The sequence below is a fragment of the Ixodes scapularis genome, unplaced genomic scaffold, assembly GCF_016920785.2.
Source record: "Ixodes scapularis isolate PalLabHiFi unplaced genomic scaffold, ASM1692078v2 PGA_scaffold44__24_contigs__length_19508400, whole genome shotgun sequence".
Classification (NCBI taxonomy): domain Eukaryota; kingdom Metazoa; phylum Arthropoda; class Arachnida; order Ixodida; family Ixodidae; genus Ixodes; species Ixodes scapularis.
Window position 1 is genome coordinate 4,917,231 of NW_024609873.1, and position 18,100 is coordinate 4,935,330.

An 18,100-nucleotide genomic window follows, 5' to 3' on the forward strand; every position below is an offset into this window, starting at 1 on the left:
TGTTGGAGTTTCCTCACACGAGGAAGTGGCTGTCGTGTTAGGGAGCCGGGTGAAGTTGGAAGTTATCCGGCGCTTATTGACCTCCTCAAATCGCCGGCATTCCTTCACTAGGGTTTCGACGGCGGAGCAGTCCTTAAAAACAAGAAGTTGAAACGCGTCATCCGCTATGCCCTTGAGGATGTGTGAAATTCGTTCGGAGTCAGCCATGCCCACGTCGGCTTTGTGGCAAAGCGACAAGATGTCTTGCACGTACGCAATGTACGACTCGGTCGAGGTTTGGACGCGGGATGCAAGTTTTCGTTTTGAAGATAGTTTCCGGCCGGTAGGATCGCCAAAGAGGTGTTGAAGTTGTTCCTTAAACATATCCCACGAAGTGATGGTTTCTTCATGGGTCAGGAACCAGGTTCGTTCCGTGTCCTTCAGATAAAAAAATGATGTTGGCCAGCATGATTGTAGGGTCCCATCTGTTGTGGGTACTGATGCGCTCATAGAGGTGGAGCCACTCCTCGACATCTTGGTCTCCGGTTCCGGTGAAATTTCCAGGGTCTCGCGGCTGGGAGAGGATCAGTGGTGGTGTAGGTGTTGTCGGAGTACCTTCGGGTGGGGTACCGGTATTGGGCATTTCGGTCTGCAGTGGGCGGCGGCGGTTTCAAAAGTCCAGGTTGGGCGAGGCATAGAGGTAGGGGGAAAATATTCACCTCCACCAAAATGCTACGTTGATTATGAGATGATTTAATTTACATTGAAGGGGACATAGAAAAAATAAGAATTCTTGTAGGAAATCAAGCGAGCCGCTCTCCTGTCTTCGTCTTCCTTGGTCCACAAATCTCGAGATGCCTTTTTTTCCTCTTCGCATCAATATTGTACCAAAACATTTAATGGACTACCTTGAAGATTATGAATTATTGTTCTGATCCCAACATGATTTTCGTAAAGGACTTTTCACCACAACTTAACTTGTCGAAACTGTCCATGACCTCTCTTATACGATTAATTGTTGCGGTCAAACTGATATGGTATTTTCAGACTTCGCGAAAGCGTTTTGCGAAGTGTCGGAATCTAACCTATTGCTAAAGGTTAACGCCATTTTTTAAAAATCTAGTCATTACACAGTGGTTTTCATCATACCTTTCTTCTAGGGAACAGTTTGTCGAAGTTAAGGGGCATAAGTTTAGCCTTTTACCGGTACAGTGGTGGTCCAGCCATTTTAGGTTTTGGAGCAATTTTTGGAGCAAGAAAAACCCAATTTTGGAGCAATTCGTATCACATAAACTCCCCTTTTGGAGCAGGGAAAAGCTCGTTTTGGAGCACCTTGGTATCAGGAAAACTAAACATTTTGGAGCAGCATGAACATAGAGCAGTTCTGTGCCATGTCTTTATTATTATATATATATTACGGCTGCCCTTGTCAATCTTACCTCACCCCCCATATATATATATATGTCTGTGTGTGTCACGAACATCTGAATTTCATATAGTAATTCACAAAGAAAAGAACTCACCATAAGAAAACCATTTTATTTATGACAGAATATTCTTGCAGCTAAAGCTTAACTATGTAACAAAATATCACAGATGAAAACTAAAACTACTAAGTCCGAGCAAATTTCTACTATGGGGTCTGTAACTTAAAACGCGCATGCAGAAAAAAAAGTACTCACGTTGGCTCATCTTCAAGAGGACTTAGTAGTGGCGATGCAGAAATGAACAGCCACAACGCCGCATATCAAAACGGTCGCAACAAAACAATAATGCCACTGGGCCGGAAACCTGAATTGGATTGTGATGGCTATGGTAACGGCCCTACCCTTTATATCGGGCGGCAGCTTGCGCCATCTAGCCTAGAAAATAAAACTCCCACCGGGTTGCCAGCCGAAAACGCCATTCTTCCAAAAAAGGATTCGTTCACAAACCGACTAGCCCTTTTTGGCGCAGTTTGGCGCGGTTTGGCGCAATTTGTGTCTTTAGGCGCAGCAAGGCGCAGGTAAAGGAGAATTTATCAAAATGGCGCAATTGGCGCAGCTGGACCACCCCTGCCGGTATCTTCAGGGGTTCTCTAGGGGATTTTATTGGGCCCCCCTTTTGTTTTTAATACGTAATCATAAATTACCTGCATAACGACATATCCGTTCCAATCAGACTATCTGCAGATGACTGTGTGATATACCATAAGACAGAAACTCCAGATGACCAGGAAGAACTAAACCGTAACCTACAAAAAATTCAACACTGGTGATAATTGGCAGACGGAGTTCAATCTTGAAAAATCAGTCTTCAGATCAGTATCTAAAAAAAAATATATATATTTTAGCATACAACTATCACATTGACAACGTCGGGCTTGCAAGAGTAAAAGATCATAAGTATCTATAGTCCGTTGCAACTCAAGAAGGTAGGGCGAGGGTAAGACGGGCCAGGGAGGAGGAAGCAGATGGAACGCTAAAGAGAGAAGAAGGTTTCCCCGTCTCTCCAGCGTTCCGTCTGCTTCCTCCTCCTCCTCCTCCTCCTCCTCCTCCTCCTCCTCCTCCTCCTCCTCCTCCCCCCCCCCCCCCCCCCCCGGATCGTCTTACCCTTGCCCTACCTTCTTGAGTTGCAACGGACAATAGGTTTAGTATTAGCACCTGACCTACGTTAGAATACCCACATTGGTAAAGTCTGCCCCAAGGCCAACAAAGCACTTTAAAGTCTCAGGCAAAACGTTCCTAGGGCAACTCCAGAAATAAGAAGCCTGACTTATACGGCCCTGGTAAGACCGATTATTGAGTTTGTGAAAATTGTGTGGTATCCACACACCGTGACCAACTCAAAAAAATTCAGCGACTTGCTTCCAGGTTCATCTTGAACAAATTCGGCCAAGCGTTTTCACTCACAAAACTATGTGAACTCGCAATCTCCCAACTTTGGAATCGAGGACCAAATACGAAAGGTTGAAATTCCTTTTCCAAATTATACATCACTGTATAAAGATCAAAAAATCAAATTACTTCAAAATCAGACCTAGCGAATTCTCAAGGCATCGCCATAGCATGTTCATTCGTAATCCATCCGTATAAAATGATTGTTTTAAATTCATTTTTTTTCCTAGAACCATCGAAAAGTAGAATATGCTGCCTGATTCTGCTATTTCGTCAACATCCCTTAATGCCTTTTTAGAAAGTATAGATAATATTGTCGAGTGTGACAGTCGTGAAAAGCCGTAATTGTACAAATATGTACCAAGTTTCTGTTTTCTTGTGAAATGTTCATACTTGTGCTGCTTTCAGTTTTGTGACTTTTCTTGTTCACTTTTAAGTGTATGAAGCGGTCTTGTGCAATTCATTGTCTAGGTTAATTACTCTATGTATCGTGGTTACTTTTATCTTTCTATTTCTTAATACCCACTCCTCCCTCAAGAACTGAAAAAAATGTTACTATGGTCTGTTGCAACATAAGAAGATGAGGAGAAGACCCTCCCAAAAAGCTCTCCGCTTGCTTTTTCTCCACCATTCACTCTGCTAAATTAGAAAGGGTGGAAGGCCTTGCGGGACGAACTCGTCCTGCGATTCTTAACCTGCAACAAACTATAGAACAGTTTCGCTGCGCTCGGAAAAAAGTTGTATGTGAACATACATGCGATGACTGCGTTCGCTTTCTTTCTGCAATCGTAAAAATGTTTGAAAAACTTTCAGAGAGTTATTTAGAGATCTGATTTCACCAGAAGATATGATCGCATCTTCGTAATCCATGATCAAGAAGGAGAAACGACCAAAATAAAGCGCATTTCAGCTACCTTCCGTTCGGACCTGAGCTAACGGTGAAATGGCGGCTTGAAATGGTTACTTAAAATAGTGCAAGCTCTGCATTTCACAAGCACCATCATGCGATAAAAAAAAAGGTGTCTTTTTGGACAATAATGTACAAAGGATTAAAAGCGATAGATGTAACACGTATGCGCACCCCGCACCAGCCAACCGCAACCGTCTGATACGGAAACCCAGGGAAGGACGTCAGAGGGCGACGTAGCATTCCCGGTGCCCGTCTGCAGCCTTTGGCACTAACCATGGCAGATGCCGAGGAAGCCCTGCTGGTAGGAATTGGGTCAGGAGAAGTGCGGCCGCTGCCCTCGTTTTCGTCAGTCCCAGTCTTGGAAGACTCTGCGGAAGAAGCGGCCGAAGTCAATCGAAGCGGGGATTACTCTGAGTGAGAGCGGAGGTGAGAACAGCTTCGACGTCTCGTGTACTTCCAGCAAGCACACGTAGCCAAAGCGAGGCGAAAACAGCGAGCGCGTGCTGGAGTAAGGGCATTCGAGAGGCACGCCCTGCCCTTCTCATTCTGATATCAAATATACATGCTGATGGTTCTTAGCTCAGTTCCTAAGAACCAATGTGCTTCTCAGAGTAGCTCCCGTGGTTCCACGCACAACCGAAAAACTTCCCACAGCCTTATCTCGTGGCAGTGCGGCACACCATGGATATGCTGCATTATAGAAAAAAAATGCGCAGTCAATCCATGTTACCTCACTTCAAAAATGAATTATTAAAAATCCATACCTTGTCACGAAAAGCGGGGCAGAATAAAAGGGGACATTAAAGAAGCCTTCGCCGGGGCAGCACAATGCGAGCTTAATGCTGCTGAGCATTGGCTGACAAGCTATAGTGGAAGGAAACGGGAAGTGCACGGAGGTAGATTACACTTAGGTGTCTGGTGCCACATCTTAAAAGTATGTATTTCTGTGACCACAGTTTCTCACAAAATGTGCATACCACACACGTAATCTCAACCTGCAAAGTTCAACGACAAACTTTGCCAACCTCCAAAGATGCAACCTCAAGAGAGAATATTTATGCACTTTCAACATTTCATTGACTGAACCACCCCAACATTTACCGTAAACAACTTTATTTTCGTGGGCTCAATATTTCGCGAATGACTTAATTTCAAGAACAATTTGAGGCTACTAAATTCCGCGATTACGAGTGCTACGCCATAAATTCGTTACTACGGAGCGATATATTGGTAAGATAAATTTTTTTTCCAATATTTGCAGGTTGCGAAATTACTGAAAACGAGGTCACCGCGATAATTAAGTCATTCACGTACGGTAATCATAAGCAAAATTTCGCCATGCCCAGATTTAAAGAGTCCTGGGGATCTGTGAGCAAGCAGGATATGTACTATGCGGTGGTGACATAAAGGCAGAAGAGCCCGAGAGAAAGCTCCAAGTGTGAGGCGAGCGGCTATGCCCCAACACTTAGGCACCTGGAACACATCTCCGCCTTCATTGTCTTATACCACCCGTGCACCTATAATGATCCCAAAATGCAATTTCAACCCCACGACGTCGGACTTGCGTCGTGCCGCTGCTCGCCGTAACCTGGAGGAGGCAGAGCAGCAGGTTGAATATAGTAAGAATATTTACAAATCCCCTCGATTAGGTATAGCTGTGCATCTCTATAAGTTTAATTATATGTTCAATGTGCTGTTTACTTAGAATCCAAAAGCATGCATTGGACTTCTTGAGGCCACAGTCAATATATATTATGCATCATTTTTCCACTTTCTGTCTATTAACCTGACTATGATTATGATCAGTGTGACCATAAGTGACATTCTCGAGCCTCCATACATTCTCCGGCCTCCATTGGGATTGGGAAATAAATGCAGAAATGGACAAGTGGAAGTTTGGAAACAACCTTTATCAGTTCAGCTGGGTTTTTGCTGAAGCATGGTTTAGTAGTGAAAGGTTTAGAAAAAGTATTCAATATTCGATTCGAAAATTCTATGAAAACCACTATTCGCTTTTATACCGTATTTACTTGCAGAATGAACACTTTTTTTTTCCCGAAAAATCGATGCAAAGTTGGGGGGGGGGGGGGGGGGGGGGGCGTTCATTACGCGAAGTAAAATTTTTGCATCCGTATTTACTCGCATAATGAACGGACTTTTTATCCTGAAAAAACGAAATAACTTCTTATCCCTTTGCGCGCGGCGCCCGACCCCGTAACCAAACTAAGCTGTGCAAAAAAAAAAAAAAAAAACTCGTTTTCTTTTTTTCTTAATTCCTTAAGTTTTTTTGTTTTTTTTTGCCCCCTTCGCAAGCTGTTTTGTTTGCTTAGGCGTTGCTTAGGCAAGGGCACTCCGCTTATTTTTCTTATCTCCTTGCGCGCGGCCCACGACCTCCGGTAACCAAACTGCGCTGTGCAAAAAAAAAAAAGAAAAAAAGCTCCTCTTTTTTTGTTTTTTTTTTCTCAGTTCCGTCTTTTTCTTTTTTTTTTCTTTTTTTTTTTGCCGTTTTTTACAAGCTGTTTTGTTTGCTCGCTCCTCTTTCTTGCTTGCGCGCGGCGTGCGACCCCCCCCCCCCCCCCCCCCTAACCAAACTGCGCTGTGCAAAAAGAAAAGAAAAAAAGCTCCTCTTTGTTTTTGGTTTCTTTTAGTTCCGTAATTTTTTTTCTTTCCTTTTTTTTTTGCCGCCTTTCGCAAGCCGTTTTGTTCGCTTAGAGCGCTTCTACGCTTCTCTTTCTTACCTCCTTGCACGCGGCGGCGCGCGAACCCAAAGACCAGACTGCCCTAAGCAAAAAAAAAAAAAAAAAAAAAGCCCCTCTTTATGTTTTCTTTTTTTTTTTTTGCTTCCTTGGATCTTTGCGAATTTTTTTAACGCCTTTTGCAAGGCGTTTTGTTCGCCCACGCTGCCCATGCATTCGCGACCTCGCTGCACCAGGATAGAAAAGTGCGTTCATTTCGCACGTGGGGGGAGGGGGTCAAAATTTTGAGATCTGAGTTGGGGGTGCGTTTATTACGCGAGTGAAAAAAAAAAGTCGAAATTTTGAGAGCCGACTTGGGGGGTGCGTTCATCACGCGAGTGCGTTCATTGTGCGAGTAAATACGGTATTTGCTTCAAACTCAAAATCCACTATTTGCACATGTCTACCCTGAACGTTTTGTATAGTGCCGTGCTCAGGCACGGCCGCTCGATGAGAGGACCATCAAGCGGCCATGGCACAGGTAAGCTGACATCGATTAGAAAGGTTGGCAGCTACACAGGATTTCTATGCCAGTCTGGTTGTAGCCTATGTGAAATGCTTGTGCTGCGAGCCACACCACGGTGCCACTGTCTCGTAGCACGCTTCTAAGAGGTAATTATCTCCATAAGCCATGGTCCCCTGCGAGAGTGCAAAAAGGGGACCTCACCCTGCTTCCTGAGCTTGGCCCCCGGGGCCCCCCCGAGGAAGACGTCCCCGTAATGGGGCCTGCGCAGCTCCAGGTCTCCCCGAGATCCCGCCCTGGCCCCGTGGGGCTGCACGGGGGCCGTGAAGCAGGGCACACTGGGGTGCCGGAACTCCCAGAGGGGCTCCCAAATGCGCACCCCATTCTCCAGCCGGAAGCTGCCCACAAAGTCCGACTGCTTCAGGAACGGGATCAGTGGCGCAAACAGGTACACAAACACCTGCGAGCGAAAGGAGAGGGGGATCGGCGGCCAAGAGTGTCAGCGCGATCGGAGCAAGTGGAGGGAAAGCTTCACTGCAGAACCCAGGGATCCTGGGCTCAATCCCTACCCCTGCCCATTTTGATCCGGATGAGCACCGCACCGGCGTGCGGTCGTGCATCACTACTCTGTGATGCACGTTACAGACACCGGGCCGACAGTCGCACTGCACTGAATAAATTTCACATCTAGGGCGTAAACCAACTCCTTCCTTCGCCAGCCTCAAGAAAGTCGCCATTAGTTTGGTACAGATGCCATACACTGAGATGATGATAATAGTGATCAAAGTTGCCAGACTGAATTTTAAAAGGGTTCGTAAAGCAGAGCAGAAGTTTACGAACCTTGTAAATAATGCGTATACTAAACAGTGTTTAGCCTATGCGGAGCGCAAGTTCTTTTCCTCTTTTTCAGGGGTTACGGTGATGCAGAACGTCGAGCTCTGATTGGCTCCTCTGATTGAGGTATAGTGGGTAGACCTCAATCAGAGCCAATCGCAGCTCGGTGTTCAGACGGACGTCACCCCAACCTCTTTGAAAGAAGCAGACAAACTTGCGCTTTGCATAGTTATACACTAATGGGTGGCTCGGGCCTCCTAAAGCACAGTCGAGACTGGTTATAACAAAGTCAACGGGAATCTAAAATCACATCGCTATATCCGCTTCTTCGTTGTATCTAAACTCTATAAAAGTAACACACAAAAAAATAAAAACAAAGATGATAAAGGCCATTGCGGGCACATGTTTATCGTGCTTGCAGAAAGCGGTCGAGGCTTCCCTGCACGCGCTCTCTGCTAGATCGGAGCCGCTTCTCACTAAATGCGAGAAGCTCCAATCGAGAGAAGATCCCGCAGGTATGTACGGATTGTGTCATCAGCTGTGATGGCCGCCCGCTTAGGATGCCTGCAGTGGACGGCACTCTTTACGTTTATGCGCACCTTGTCGAGGATGGCGGCACGCTTGTGTTTTAAGGAGATTGCCTTTGTCGTTCTCGTCAAGGTGCCGGCGGAGCCAAGACTCGTCGCCGTTGAGTGGCGGTAAGTCACCGAATCGGTGCTCGTGCGAAGCTAGACTTTTGCGAAAAGAGCGACCTCACAAACTAGCGACGCCGACACAGAACATGAAGCGCGCACAGCACCAAGCTTGCACTCAAGTTTGTGTTTCATCGGTATAGAGAGCCTAGATTTAAGAGAGGGAGCAACTGCTTGATCGGGCTCGCGTGGTTTGTGGGCCGTATTTGCAAAACGAGCTGCAGTCTGCTAGGTGTCGAAAGCATTCACCATTGTGGGAGCCACTGGTTTCCATCCCCCGTAAAGGCGTAGGCCGCAGATGCTGTGGGCAAAGTCGTCTGGCTTCGAGCCTGGTCTCTCCGTATCGTGGTGGGGAGAGTATGCCACCATGTTGGCCTACCCTCTTGCAGCTAAAGCTTAACTATCTAACAAAATATCACAGATGAAAACTAAAACTACTAAGTCCGAGCAGCGTCTCCCATTTTCGAGGGGTCAGCGAGATCGCAGGGACAGTCGGGCCTGCCCTCCTTCGAGTGGACGGCCGTCTGGTCGAGGAGTCCTGGATTGGACTCCGGGTAACGGGTCAAGTCGCGGCGCGAGCACGTCTAACCGGCGACGACTCAATGCTAGCGTTTCCCCTGGCTCTGACAGTCGGCGTCCGCTCCCCCTAGTGGACCTCCGTCTGCCGAGAGCCCTGGCCTGAACTCCTGCGACGTAAGCTCGGCCTACCGGCGATGACTCCGCTTGCAATTACCCCCTTCGGCTCTCAGGTCGGCACCTGCTGCAGGCACTGTGTCTACGGCCCGATTGACCGCAGCGTCTTGTTGGGGACCCCTGGTTCTCAGCTGTTGGATACTGGGATCATTGTTGTTAGCATGGCGTTGGCGAACCCGGCGTGGCGACCACCCTCGCTGGTAGCCGTCAGCCACGCGGTGGGACGGGCATTAGGTTCCACCTTTGAGCACTGGTCCCCGAATGTAAAGGTACATAATACAGTAAAACCTCGTTATAACAAAATGGGATATAACGAACTAATGGATATAACAAAGCATTCATAATTCCCCTTGCTTGCTAATAGGGAAGAAATGGACATTGGCTATAACAAACTAATGGTTATAACGAAATAATTACGATCGCTCCTTCAACTTTGTTATAACGAGGTTTTACTGTACTTCCATTCCCCACCCCATCTGCAAATGTGTCCACCTCTCTGCCCGGTTGCCTTGCCACACTATCCACAAAGAACCAAATGCAGGCGCCTTTGCAGCAATCTGCCCAGGAACCGTCCATTATTATATTGCAAATGCTCTCCCTGGTTGGGGTTGCTCCCTCTCTTAAATCTAGGCTTATCTTCGTCGTGTCCGTTGGTATGTATCGGTACGTTGTCGCTAGCGCTCCGAATGCCCCACCAGCATGCCAGGAAGGCTTCTCCACCTGCAACGCGGAAAAGTTGCTTTCCAGATAAGGAGTGGGAGCAGACAATGATGCAGAGGCTGCCGCCAGCAGCCTTTGCAGGTCACGTCTGCAGCCCGTTCTGAATGGCTGCTCGGTCACGGCAGCAAGTGTGGCGGTCTGCAACTTGGTAAATTTTTCGAATTTGATTAAATCTCTTAGATTATAGGAAATTTCTTTTCGCTATTTATGCGGAAGCTGCTCATTTTCTTTCGCTAAAAACAGACACGAATAAATTAAAAAGTGCAAACGGGAATAAGTAATCATGATCACTTCACTATAGCCACTATGTTGTTGTAACTGGCTGCGTTATAAACTGTCTCGACAGTAGTGCTTAAAAGCAGACAAACAAGTAAAAATGAGGGAGACGCCGCCGATTACTTTTTTTCTTTCAGAAAAAGCAAACCATATCTCTCTGCAAGAAATATCCCAGACCCGCTTTTTTTGGGGGTGAGGGGGAAAGAGAGTGAGCAGAAATGAAGGGAAGGACATTGGGGAAGTGTTTTCTTCCTGGCAGAAAACACTGCTTGCACGTCAGCCTTCAACTTAAAAAATGCTTCGCTTAGAGTTGTTGGTGAATTCGTGAGTTTATCCAAGAACGCCAGCCCCTCATGTATGTTGCTGTTGAAAAGACGTAGTGAGTTCATAAATTTGGTCGGTTCATGAGCTTGTTGAGTTTATGACTTCAGGGAATTCATGACTTTGGTGAGTTCACGAGTTGGTAGATTTGTGAATTCATGAGTTGATCTGATGATGCTGACCCCACCTGTATGATGCTGTTTAGAAGACATAGTGTGTTCATGAATTCAATGAGTTTATCAGATCGGTGAGTTCATGAGTTTTGGTTAGATCATGAATTGGGTAAATTTGCGAGTTTGGTGAAATTGGGAGTTTGGTGAAATTGGGAGTCCGATGAATTCGTAAGTTTGGTGAATTTGTAAGCTGATCCAAGGAGGGCACCTGTATAACGCTGATGGGGAAGACGTAGCGAGCGGGGTCGGGGCCCCCGGCGTGCTCGGCGTCGCTACACTCCTCAGCCGCATCCAGCAGGATCCAGTGGAGAGTGTAGAGCAGCTTGGTTTCGGCCGAGCCCAGCTTCTCCAGGCAGCTTTCCTTGCGCGCATGCAGCAGCGCAGCGCAGCAGTGCATCACGTGCGGCAGGGCTGCGCGCACCAGGCGCCACCTGCGTCCGAACGGCGCTAAGCAAGGCCCCGGCACCCCGAATGCCTCGGCCGCAACGACGTCAAACCCAAGCCTACTGTTACAGGGCCCCCGGAACGCGTCTCCAAGTGGTGTCTTTAGCGCGATATTCTGCCCACACGTCCGAAGTGGTACCGAAGTGGCAACAAATGACGACACAAAAGCCGGAGTGTCAGGCTGCCGGATGTCGCAATCCTGGCAGTGGGAAGTAGAAGTTCCGGAAAAAAAGTGTGAGAAAACATGAATGTCACGGTTGTCGCAGTGTCTTGGACGCTATTCTCGAGAAAGCAGTTGACAATACTAGGATTCTGCGAATATTTGAATATTTGAACAGAAGTTTTTAATAATACGCCATTTGATATTTGCTTTCGAGATTTGCGAGTTTTGTAAGTTTTGTCAACTGATCCAAGGATGCCAGCCCCACCTGTATAATGCTGAAGGGGAAGGCACAGTGAGTGAGTTCAATAAGTTCATGAGTTGGCAAGTTCATGGGTTTGATAAATTTTAGTGAACAATCATATTTTTTTTAAGCGTTTATCGCGGCAGGTTAGCTTGTTGAGCATGCTTCTTACTGAGCACCCATGCGCTGCGGAGAAGCAACACCCAAAAAGCTCGCTTTCGCGAATGCTGCTTTTCCGCAGTGCACCGGTGTTCAGTAAGAAGCACACTCAACAGGACGAACCCGCCGCAAGACAGTCGATAAATATAGCAGTTGGATTAAAACTAACTTCCTTTAGAAGTGGAGAAGGGCAATCTTGGGAACAAGCTTCACGACTTTGCTGGGTTTTTGTTTTAAGCATGGTGCAGCGGTGACAGGCTCAAAGAAATTATTCAATATTCGATTTGAAAATATTCGGCCAAAACCACAATTCGCTTTGAATTTGCTTTTAACTCAAAATCCACTATTCACACATGCCTAAACAAGACACAGGTATATGGCTGGTTCGAGTCACTTTGAAGCACCTTTTGAAGAAGCTCCTTTTGAAGCAGCAAAATTAACTTTTGGAGCACACAGATGCAGTTTATTCTCATTCATCTGACCGCAAATACTTTGTCGGCCAGTCAATCCCAAAAAGGAAATGCCTTCTTGTTTCGTTCATAAGATGACTCAGCAAAAAGAGAAGTGGGGTAACCCAGAGAAATGAAGTCTCAGTTTGCATGTTCAAAAAGCTTGATTTGGAGTTCTCCAAAATTTGTTGTCATAGTTTGACTTTTGTAAGCTGTTTCTAAAATCTCGACATGCACAAATGCATTTCAGAGGCCCTTTCATTCGCATTATTTTCTATGTTCATTCAAAGTATGATGCTCAGACAAGACAGGTGCTGATCAGAAAATCTGTAGGGGTCCCAGAGCATTTCTTACGCAGTAAACCAAACCATAAAAATCAGTGCTTGCACATAGAAAGCTCGAACTTTCACCAAATGTGCATTTAGGTGGCGGATCTTACCTCGTGAAATTTAAAGGCGTAGCTTTTTTTTCTGGAAAAAATTAGACCAACAATCTCGCAAAAGCCAATGTCAGACGTCTCCGCAGACGACCGAGTTAGCGATGATAGTAACTCGAGGCGCCATACCCTGTTAGGTGCAGCAAGCAGACAACTGAATGTGTCGTCTGCTCGCTGCACCTACTGGAAAATGGTGCCACAAGTTACATGCCACACTGACTCGGTCGTCTGCAAACACAACCGCCCATGGCTTTGGCAAGTCAGTTGGTCTCAATTTTTTACAGGAAGAGAACTATACCCTGAAATTTCACAAGGTGAAATCCACCACCTAAATGAACATTTGGTCTGAGCTTTCCATGCTCAGGAACCGATTTTTCCAGTTTGTTTTACAGCGTCAGAAACACTGCGGCCAGCCTACAGAAGCATACCTATACAGGGTCAATTCGTGGTTTCATCATTCATACGTGGGTGGTGGTACTAAAAATGGCTGGGTACAAACCTTCTGATGCTTTTGATGGCAACAGTCAGACTGGGTGATAGGCCAAACTGAATGTTTTGCACCAGAACTTTCTCAAACGACTGAAAAAACGAAGATGTAATGTTACAAAACGATTCTGCGTGGTTATATAAAATGCAAAAGCTAACAATGAATATATATACCTTGCATGCTTCTCGTTGTTCCTGTAAGCAAAAAAAAAAAAAACAAATTATTGAACACCTAGGCACACTTGTTGACAAAAGACACCTTGACTCACCATCGCCGATGCATCGTGGGTCTTGCCAATTTTCGGGCGTATAAAGGGACTGCATTGCCAAAAGAAATCAAAACCAATTACATGCCTCTATCTGTAACAATACAGCCTACTGTTATGGTACAATGAAAACAAAAAAAAATGTCCTATTGATTCATGGGCGTCGGCAGGATTTTTTCCTGGTGGGGGCAAAACTTTTGCACCCGACGTTCTTTTTTTTTTCTTAACTTGGGGGGGGGGGGGGGGGGGGGATTGGGGGTGCAACCGATACATTGCCGCAACAATTTTACAACGTATTATACGTATAAGGTTTTAAAACAAATGTTGGCATAAACAGTGTTTAGTTCGCAGTCACAATCGCTTATGTAAAAAGGCCCCTGACATCCCCGGACGTAAAACTCGTGAATAGTGAACGGGGCATGAACATATCAGGACCCTTCTGTTATCGCTGATGAAGGGACCACCAGTCATTTATTAATTTATTAGATTCTGCAACACAACAACTCAATAAAAAGTAAAATATATATTCTTGAATGCCCATTCATATACTTTCAAAACACGAGGAAATATGCGAGCAAGGAAGCTTGTGTACAACGTTTCGAGCCTTCGAATAAAATCCAGTTCAAAGATCCCATCGACGAACTACAAGACATTTTAGTTTCCCCATTGAAGAGCCTGTCTTTTCATAATACCCAAAATATGAAGAGAGAGAAAGCTAGATAACACCAAAATGAGTGTGCGAGCTTTTAAGCTACACCAAAAAAACCCATCATTCAACTTTTGATAATACGAAGTCATAAAAGCTCAAGATTTATAATAGAGAACCACACCGAAAAGAACCAATACCCTAAATACAAAGTCCACAAATGCAGATACCCCAATTATAATTTGTTTCCGGGCGCCTGGTATCACTAACGTTTTTAAAAAGCTTTTTTTTTAACAAATGTAGTTGTTTATTTATATATTTTTTTTCAATAAGTCTCTCCTTTATCACCTCAACTGAAAATTACAGTTAAGGGAATTTACATAAATAAATGGGGCTCCTCCTGTTTCATTTGAGAATAAAAAAAAAACAAAAAACATGATGTTATAGCGCCGTGTGCTATCTTTGCGCGGATCTTGTATTTATCTGGTCAACTTTAGTTATGCCTGGAAATCTCTCTAGGCGTACCTGTAACAGATGAGTTGAGGGCGAATCCCATTTCAAGCTGAAGTTTGGAGGGCAGAGGTTGCTTAGGACTGACTGGGACAAGGATTGCCTCAATCGAATCTGACTCCGAGTCCCGGCAGGGGTCAGAGGTGACTGCTTTCTTCGTCCCACAATATGGAAAGCAGTGATCGATGTGATCTTTTGGTAAGACGAAGACACCGATGGAGAAATCCAGAGCTGGCAAAATAGTGACTCTCGCTACAAACTTTCGGAAAGAAAAACAACCGTACGGTTGCGATTGTGGACTGGGCTGTCTCTGACGCGCCTTTCTCTGGTTTCAAACGGTGAGACAGTAAATTATGGCCCGAGGGTCAGTTGCGTTGACGACTTGGTGCGAACATGGTTTCGAGCAAACGCGGATGCCCGACGCCCTCCCCCCAACCTGCTCTAAAGGTCATGTTCACAGTCGCTCATGGCTTGCTCTTCATGGAATCGTCTCGAAAACACAGGCTTTATTACCCAGGCTGGAGAGCCCCGTCCTCGAGGCCAAAACTTGTCATTGATGTGTCAGCTATGCGGCACTCGGCGCGGCTTTTGCAAAAGTAACCTGAACCCCTGCGTCCTCAGCACATGGCGCGTGGAGTTGGAAAAACACAGTTGAAATTGCCGTTGAAATGTCACGTGAGCTAGGCTAGCGAAGTTGAAAAAACGGGGTGCGTTTGGTATTTGCTCCGCGAAGATAGTTATCGTTATTTTCCTTTTCCCTTGTCACGACTTTTTCCAACCACCCTATGATGTCTGCACGGCCCCCGGCACACGACGATATTGAGGGAATATTTCCGCGGACAAATGAATGCGGATGTACGAGTGTGCAAAAATGAAAGGGCCCAAAGGGAAGTTGAAAACTTGTTTTTCGGGCCGTTTCACTAACTTTTTACTCGGGGCTGGAGTCATTTTACTCGGGGCTGGAGTCACTTCATCACCACTGGGTGTTCATTGCGGGGGATCGCGGTGTTCTCAGAAATGGGTGCGCCCTCAGCGAGGTGTGGTGTCGCAGAGGCAAAAGTAGGGCTTGGTTGCCCTTTTCTTTCCAATTGTTTCTTCCACGGAATGCGGGGCAAGACATCGCCTTTTTTTTTTTATGTTTCGATAGTTACTCTCGATTTTATTTTTAAATTGTTCTCGGTTGTTGTTTTCGCTTGTCAGTCACCCGCTTGCTTGTAGGAAAAGGGGGGGGGGGGGGGGGGGGGGTAGTCTGGCTTAGGGGTGGCAACTGTACCTTTTGCACCCCCCTGCCGACGCCCATGTATTGATTTAAACAGCTAGAATTCTTGGAGATCACTGGTTGGCATTGTACAAAAATAAGGCAGCACCTATTCCGCTGCCAACCCGGAGAAGAACAGCTAGTTACCAAAACTTTTGCTCGCAGTCACACCTCATTGGCTACCCAAGACCATGTGACAACGAAAAACATAAGGGCCCCGGATACGCCGCTGATTTATCGCGAGTGTTTGTTTTTGTTGCTTTTTCTGACGGCTAGCGCGGAATTTTCTGCTTAACAGGATGATTTATTTTGCTGCGCCGCAATGACAGGCAAGCTTACGTTTTTACACGATACGTTACTCTTTTTATTTACGTTACCGTTAACTTGCAAAATGTACCACCTTCATAAACCACACGTATGTAGCACTTCTGTCTTCTTTTTCTTTTCAATAAGTGCGAAGCATAAAAATGTGCAAAACATGTCATTCGGTTTCTATTTTATGCCGGATATCTTTGAGAAGAAACTGATAGCTCCTCACAAAGGGTTAAAGACTTGACTGGCTCAAATGTTCATCTACAGCAATGACACCACTCCCGCTGTCTCAAGGTGCACAAGAGAGAATTGCTAGGACATGCGGCGCACACGAAAGCGGCGCTCCCTGACCTGGTCTGTCGCCACAGGAAGGTCTGGATGGGCAGCGGCACGGCCAGCTCGTCGGGCTCGCTCTGGTCGTCCTCGAGCTTGCGCTTCGGCATCCCGGCTGCGTGCTCATGGAACCGCTCGGTTCACTCTCTGTCGTCGAACGGGTCGTCGTGATGCGGCCGACAGGGAGAACGGCGGCGGGAGTTGAGGGAAAGGCATCGGAGGAAGCCCGCTCCGCCGCTTCACCTGTCGTCATCCATCTTGGCTATCTCTCGGCGCGGAGGCGCGGAGGCGGAGGCGCGGAGCGGATGGGGAGCTAAAGGATCAACCAAAGTAAAAAAAAAAAAAAAAAAAAAAAAAAAAAAAAAAAACGCCGCTATGCTTTCGTTTTTTGCGATGATGATAGAACTGATAGAACTCTGTTCGAGATAAGAGCGAGTGACGAGTCGCAAAAAACTTACATGAGGCCGGAAATAAAAATTTATTAGTGCCTAAATTAATAATAATAATGTTTTATTCGGTTTCTAAAACCCGGGTGACAGTGAGAAGGCTATTGCCCATGCCATAGGGGCTCACTGTACCCACTACACACACACACACACAGATACAAAAAAAGAAAGAAAGAAATGTTTGTACACTGGGATTTGGGTCTGATTGAGTGTAACTGGTGTCACATCACAGTTCTTTGAGGTGGACGGTTGCACATTTGCACAGTTCTTTTAAAGGGATACTACAACGAAATTTCGGCATTCATTTTTTGATCTATGTGTGTTCAAAAAAGCAGCATCAGATCGAACATACCAATATCTTGTTAAAAAAGTCACGAAAAGGAATTTTAAAGCGAATTAAATGATTAGCAAAGAGCACCTGGTGGATGTCGCTAACGCCTCGCTTGTAATGCCCGTCTAGGAACCTTGACAGCTAGTGACGGAGGTTGTCTCGTCTCCAGCCACGACAAGAAAAGAGGGGCAGGAGGAACTCCCCTCTTCCCGAGAACGTCTTTTGTGTTCGCAGAAGTCGCTATTGTCCCCCTACAGGATTAGAGAAGATTAACCCGTCACATCAAAATTCGTACAAAAGCAGCCGCTTCGGTGACTGGAACGACTAGGCCATCCTCTCGACGTCAGCCTCGCCGTAGCTTTGCTCATCCCGAGACGACCTACGTCACGATTGCGTCGGATGTCACGTGGTCTCCGCTGGGCCTTCTCCGAGCGCTTGCCAGAGTGGGCCGTTTATAACGAAAAATACAGCCACCAAGCTAAAAATACAAACATGCGATTGTCATTTACGGATATTGTGGATCATATTCAACCTATTTTTGAACACAACGGGAATATTTCGAATTTCGTTGAACCATTTCTTTAAGTCCTCTTTGCTTTCGAATGTCCCTTGTGTGACCTCACTCGGGAGGGAGCGCCAGAGCTCGATGGTTCTCGGAAGGAGTGTGCTTCTGTGACGCTCCGTCCGTCCAAGGAGGGGTTGTGCTTGTCGACGCGGTTCTTCCTCACATACTCTATAGTCCGCGACAACTTTTCTTGGCAATGCAGTGGAAGGTACAGGCCCGCGTCCCCTCTCCCATTTTCAGTGTGCGCAGGCTCTCCTCTTCCCCCATTTTCGGGGGGAGGAGGAGAGCCTGTGTACACTCAAAATGGGAGAGGGGACGCGGGCCTCTACCTTCCACTGCATTGCCAAAAAAAGTTGTCACGGAGTTTAGAAGAGGTGTAGGAG

The 18,100-nt window shown here is 46.2% G+C and overlaps 1 protein-coding gene across 1 annotated transcript in view; it reads right to left on the minus strand.

The window, feature by feature from the left end:
• Positions 1-16,643, minus strand: part of LOC8030520 (protein unc-80 homolog) — a 231,893-nt gene extending 215,250 nt beyond the window's left edge. Inside the window, exons 1-7 of the mRNA XM_042293095.1 lie at positions 16,394-16,643; positions 13,320-13,368; positions 13,225-13,245; positions 13,064-13,143; positions 10,881-11,103; positions 7,168-7,423; positions 4,039-4,133 (exon numbers count right to left, since the gene is read on the minus strand). Of these exons, the coding sequence (XP_042149029.1) occupies positions 4,039-4,133; positions 7,168-7,423; positions 10,881-11,103; positions 13,064-13,143; positions 13,225-13,245; positions 13,320-13,368; positions 16,394-16,485 (816 nt within the window). The 5' untranslated portion in view covers positions 16,486-16,643. The remainder of the gene's footprint in view (positions 1-4,038; positions 4,134-7,167; positions 7,424-10,880; positions 11,104-13,063; positions 13,144-13,224; positions 13,246-13,319; positions 13,369-16,393) is intronic.
• Between the last annotated feature and the right edge of the window lie 1,457 nt (positions 16,644-18,100).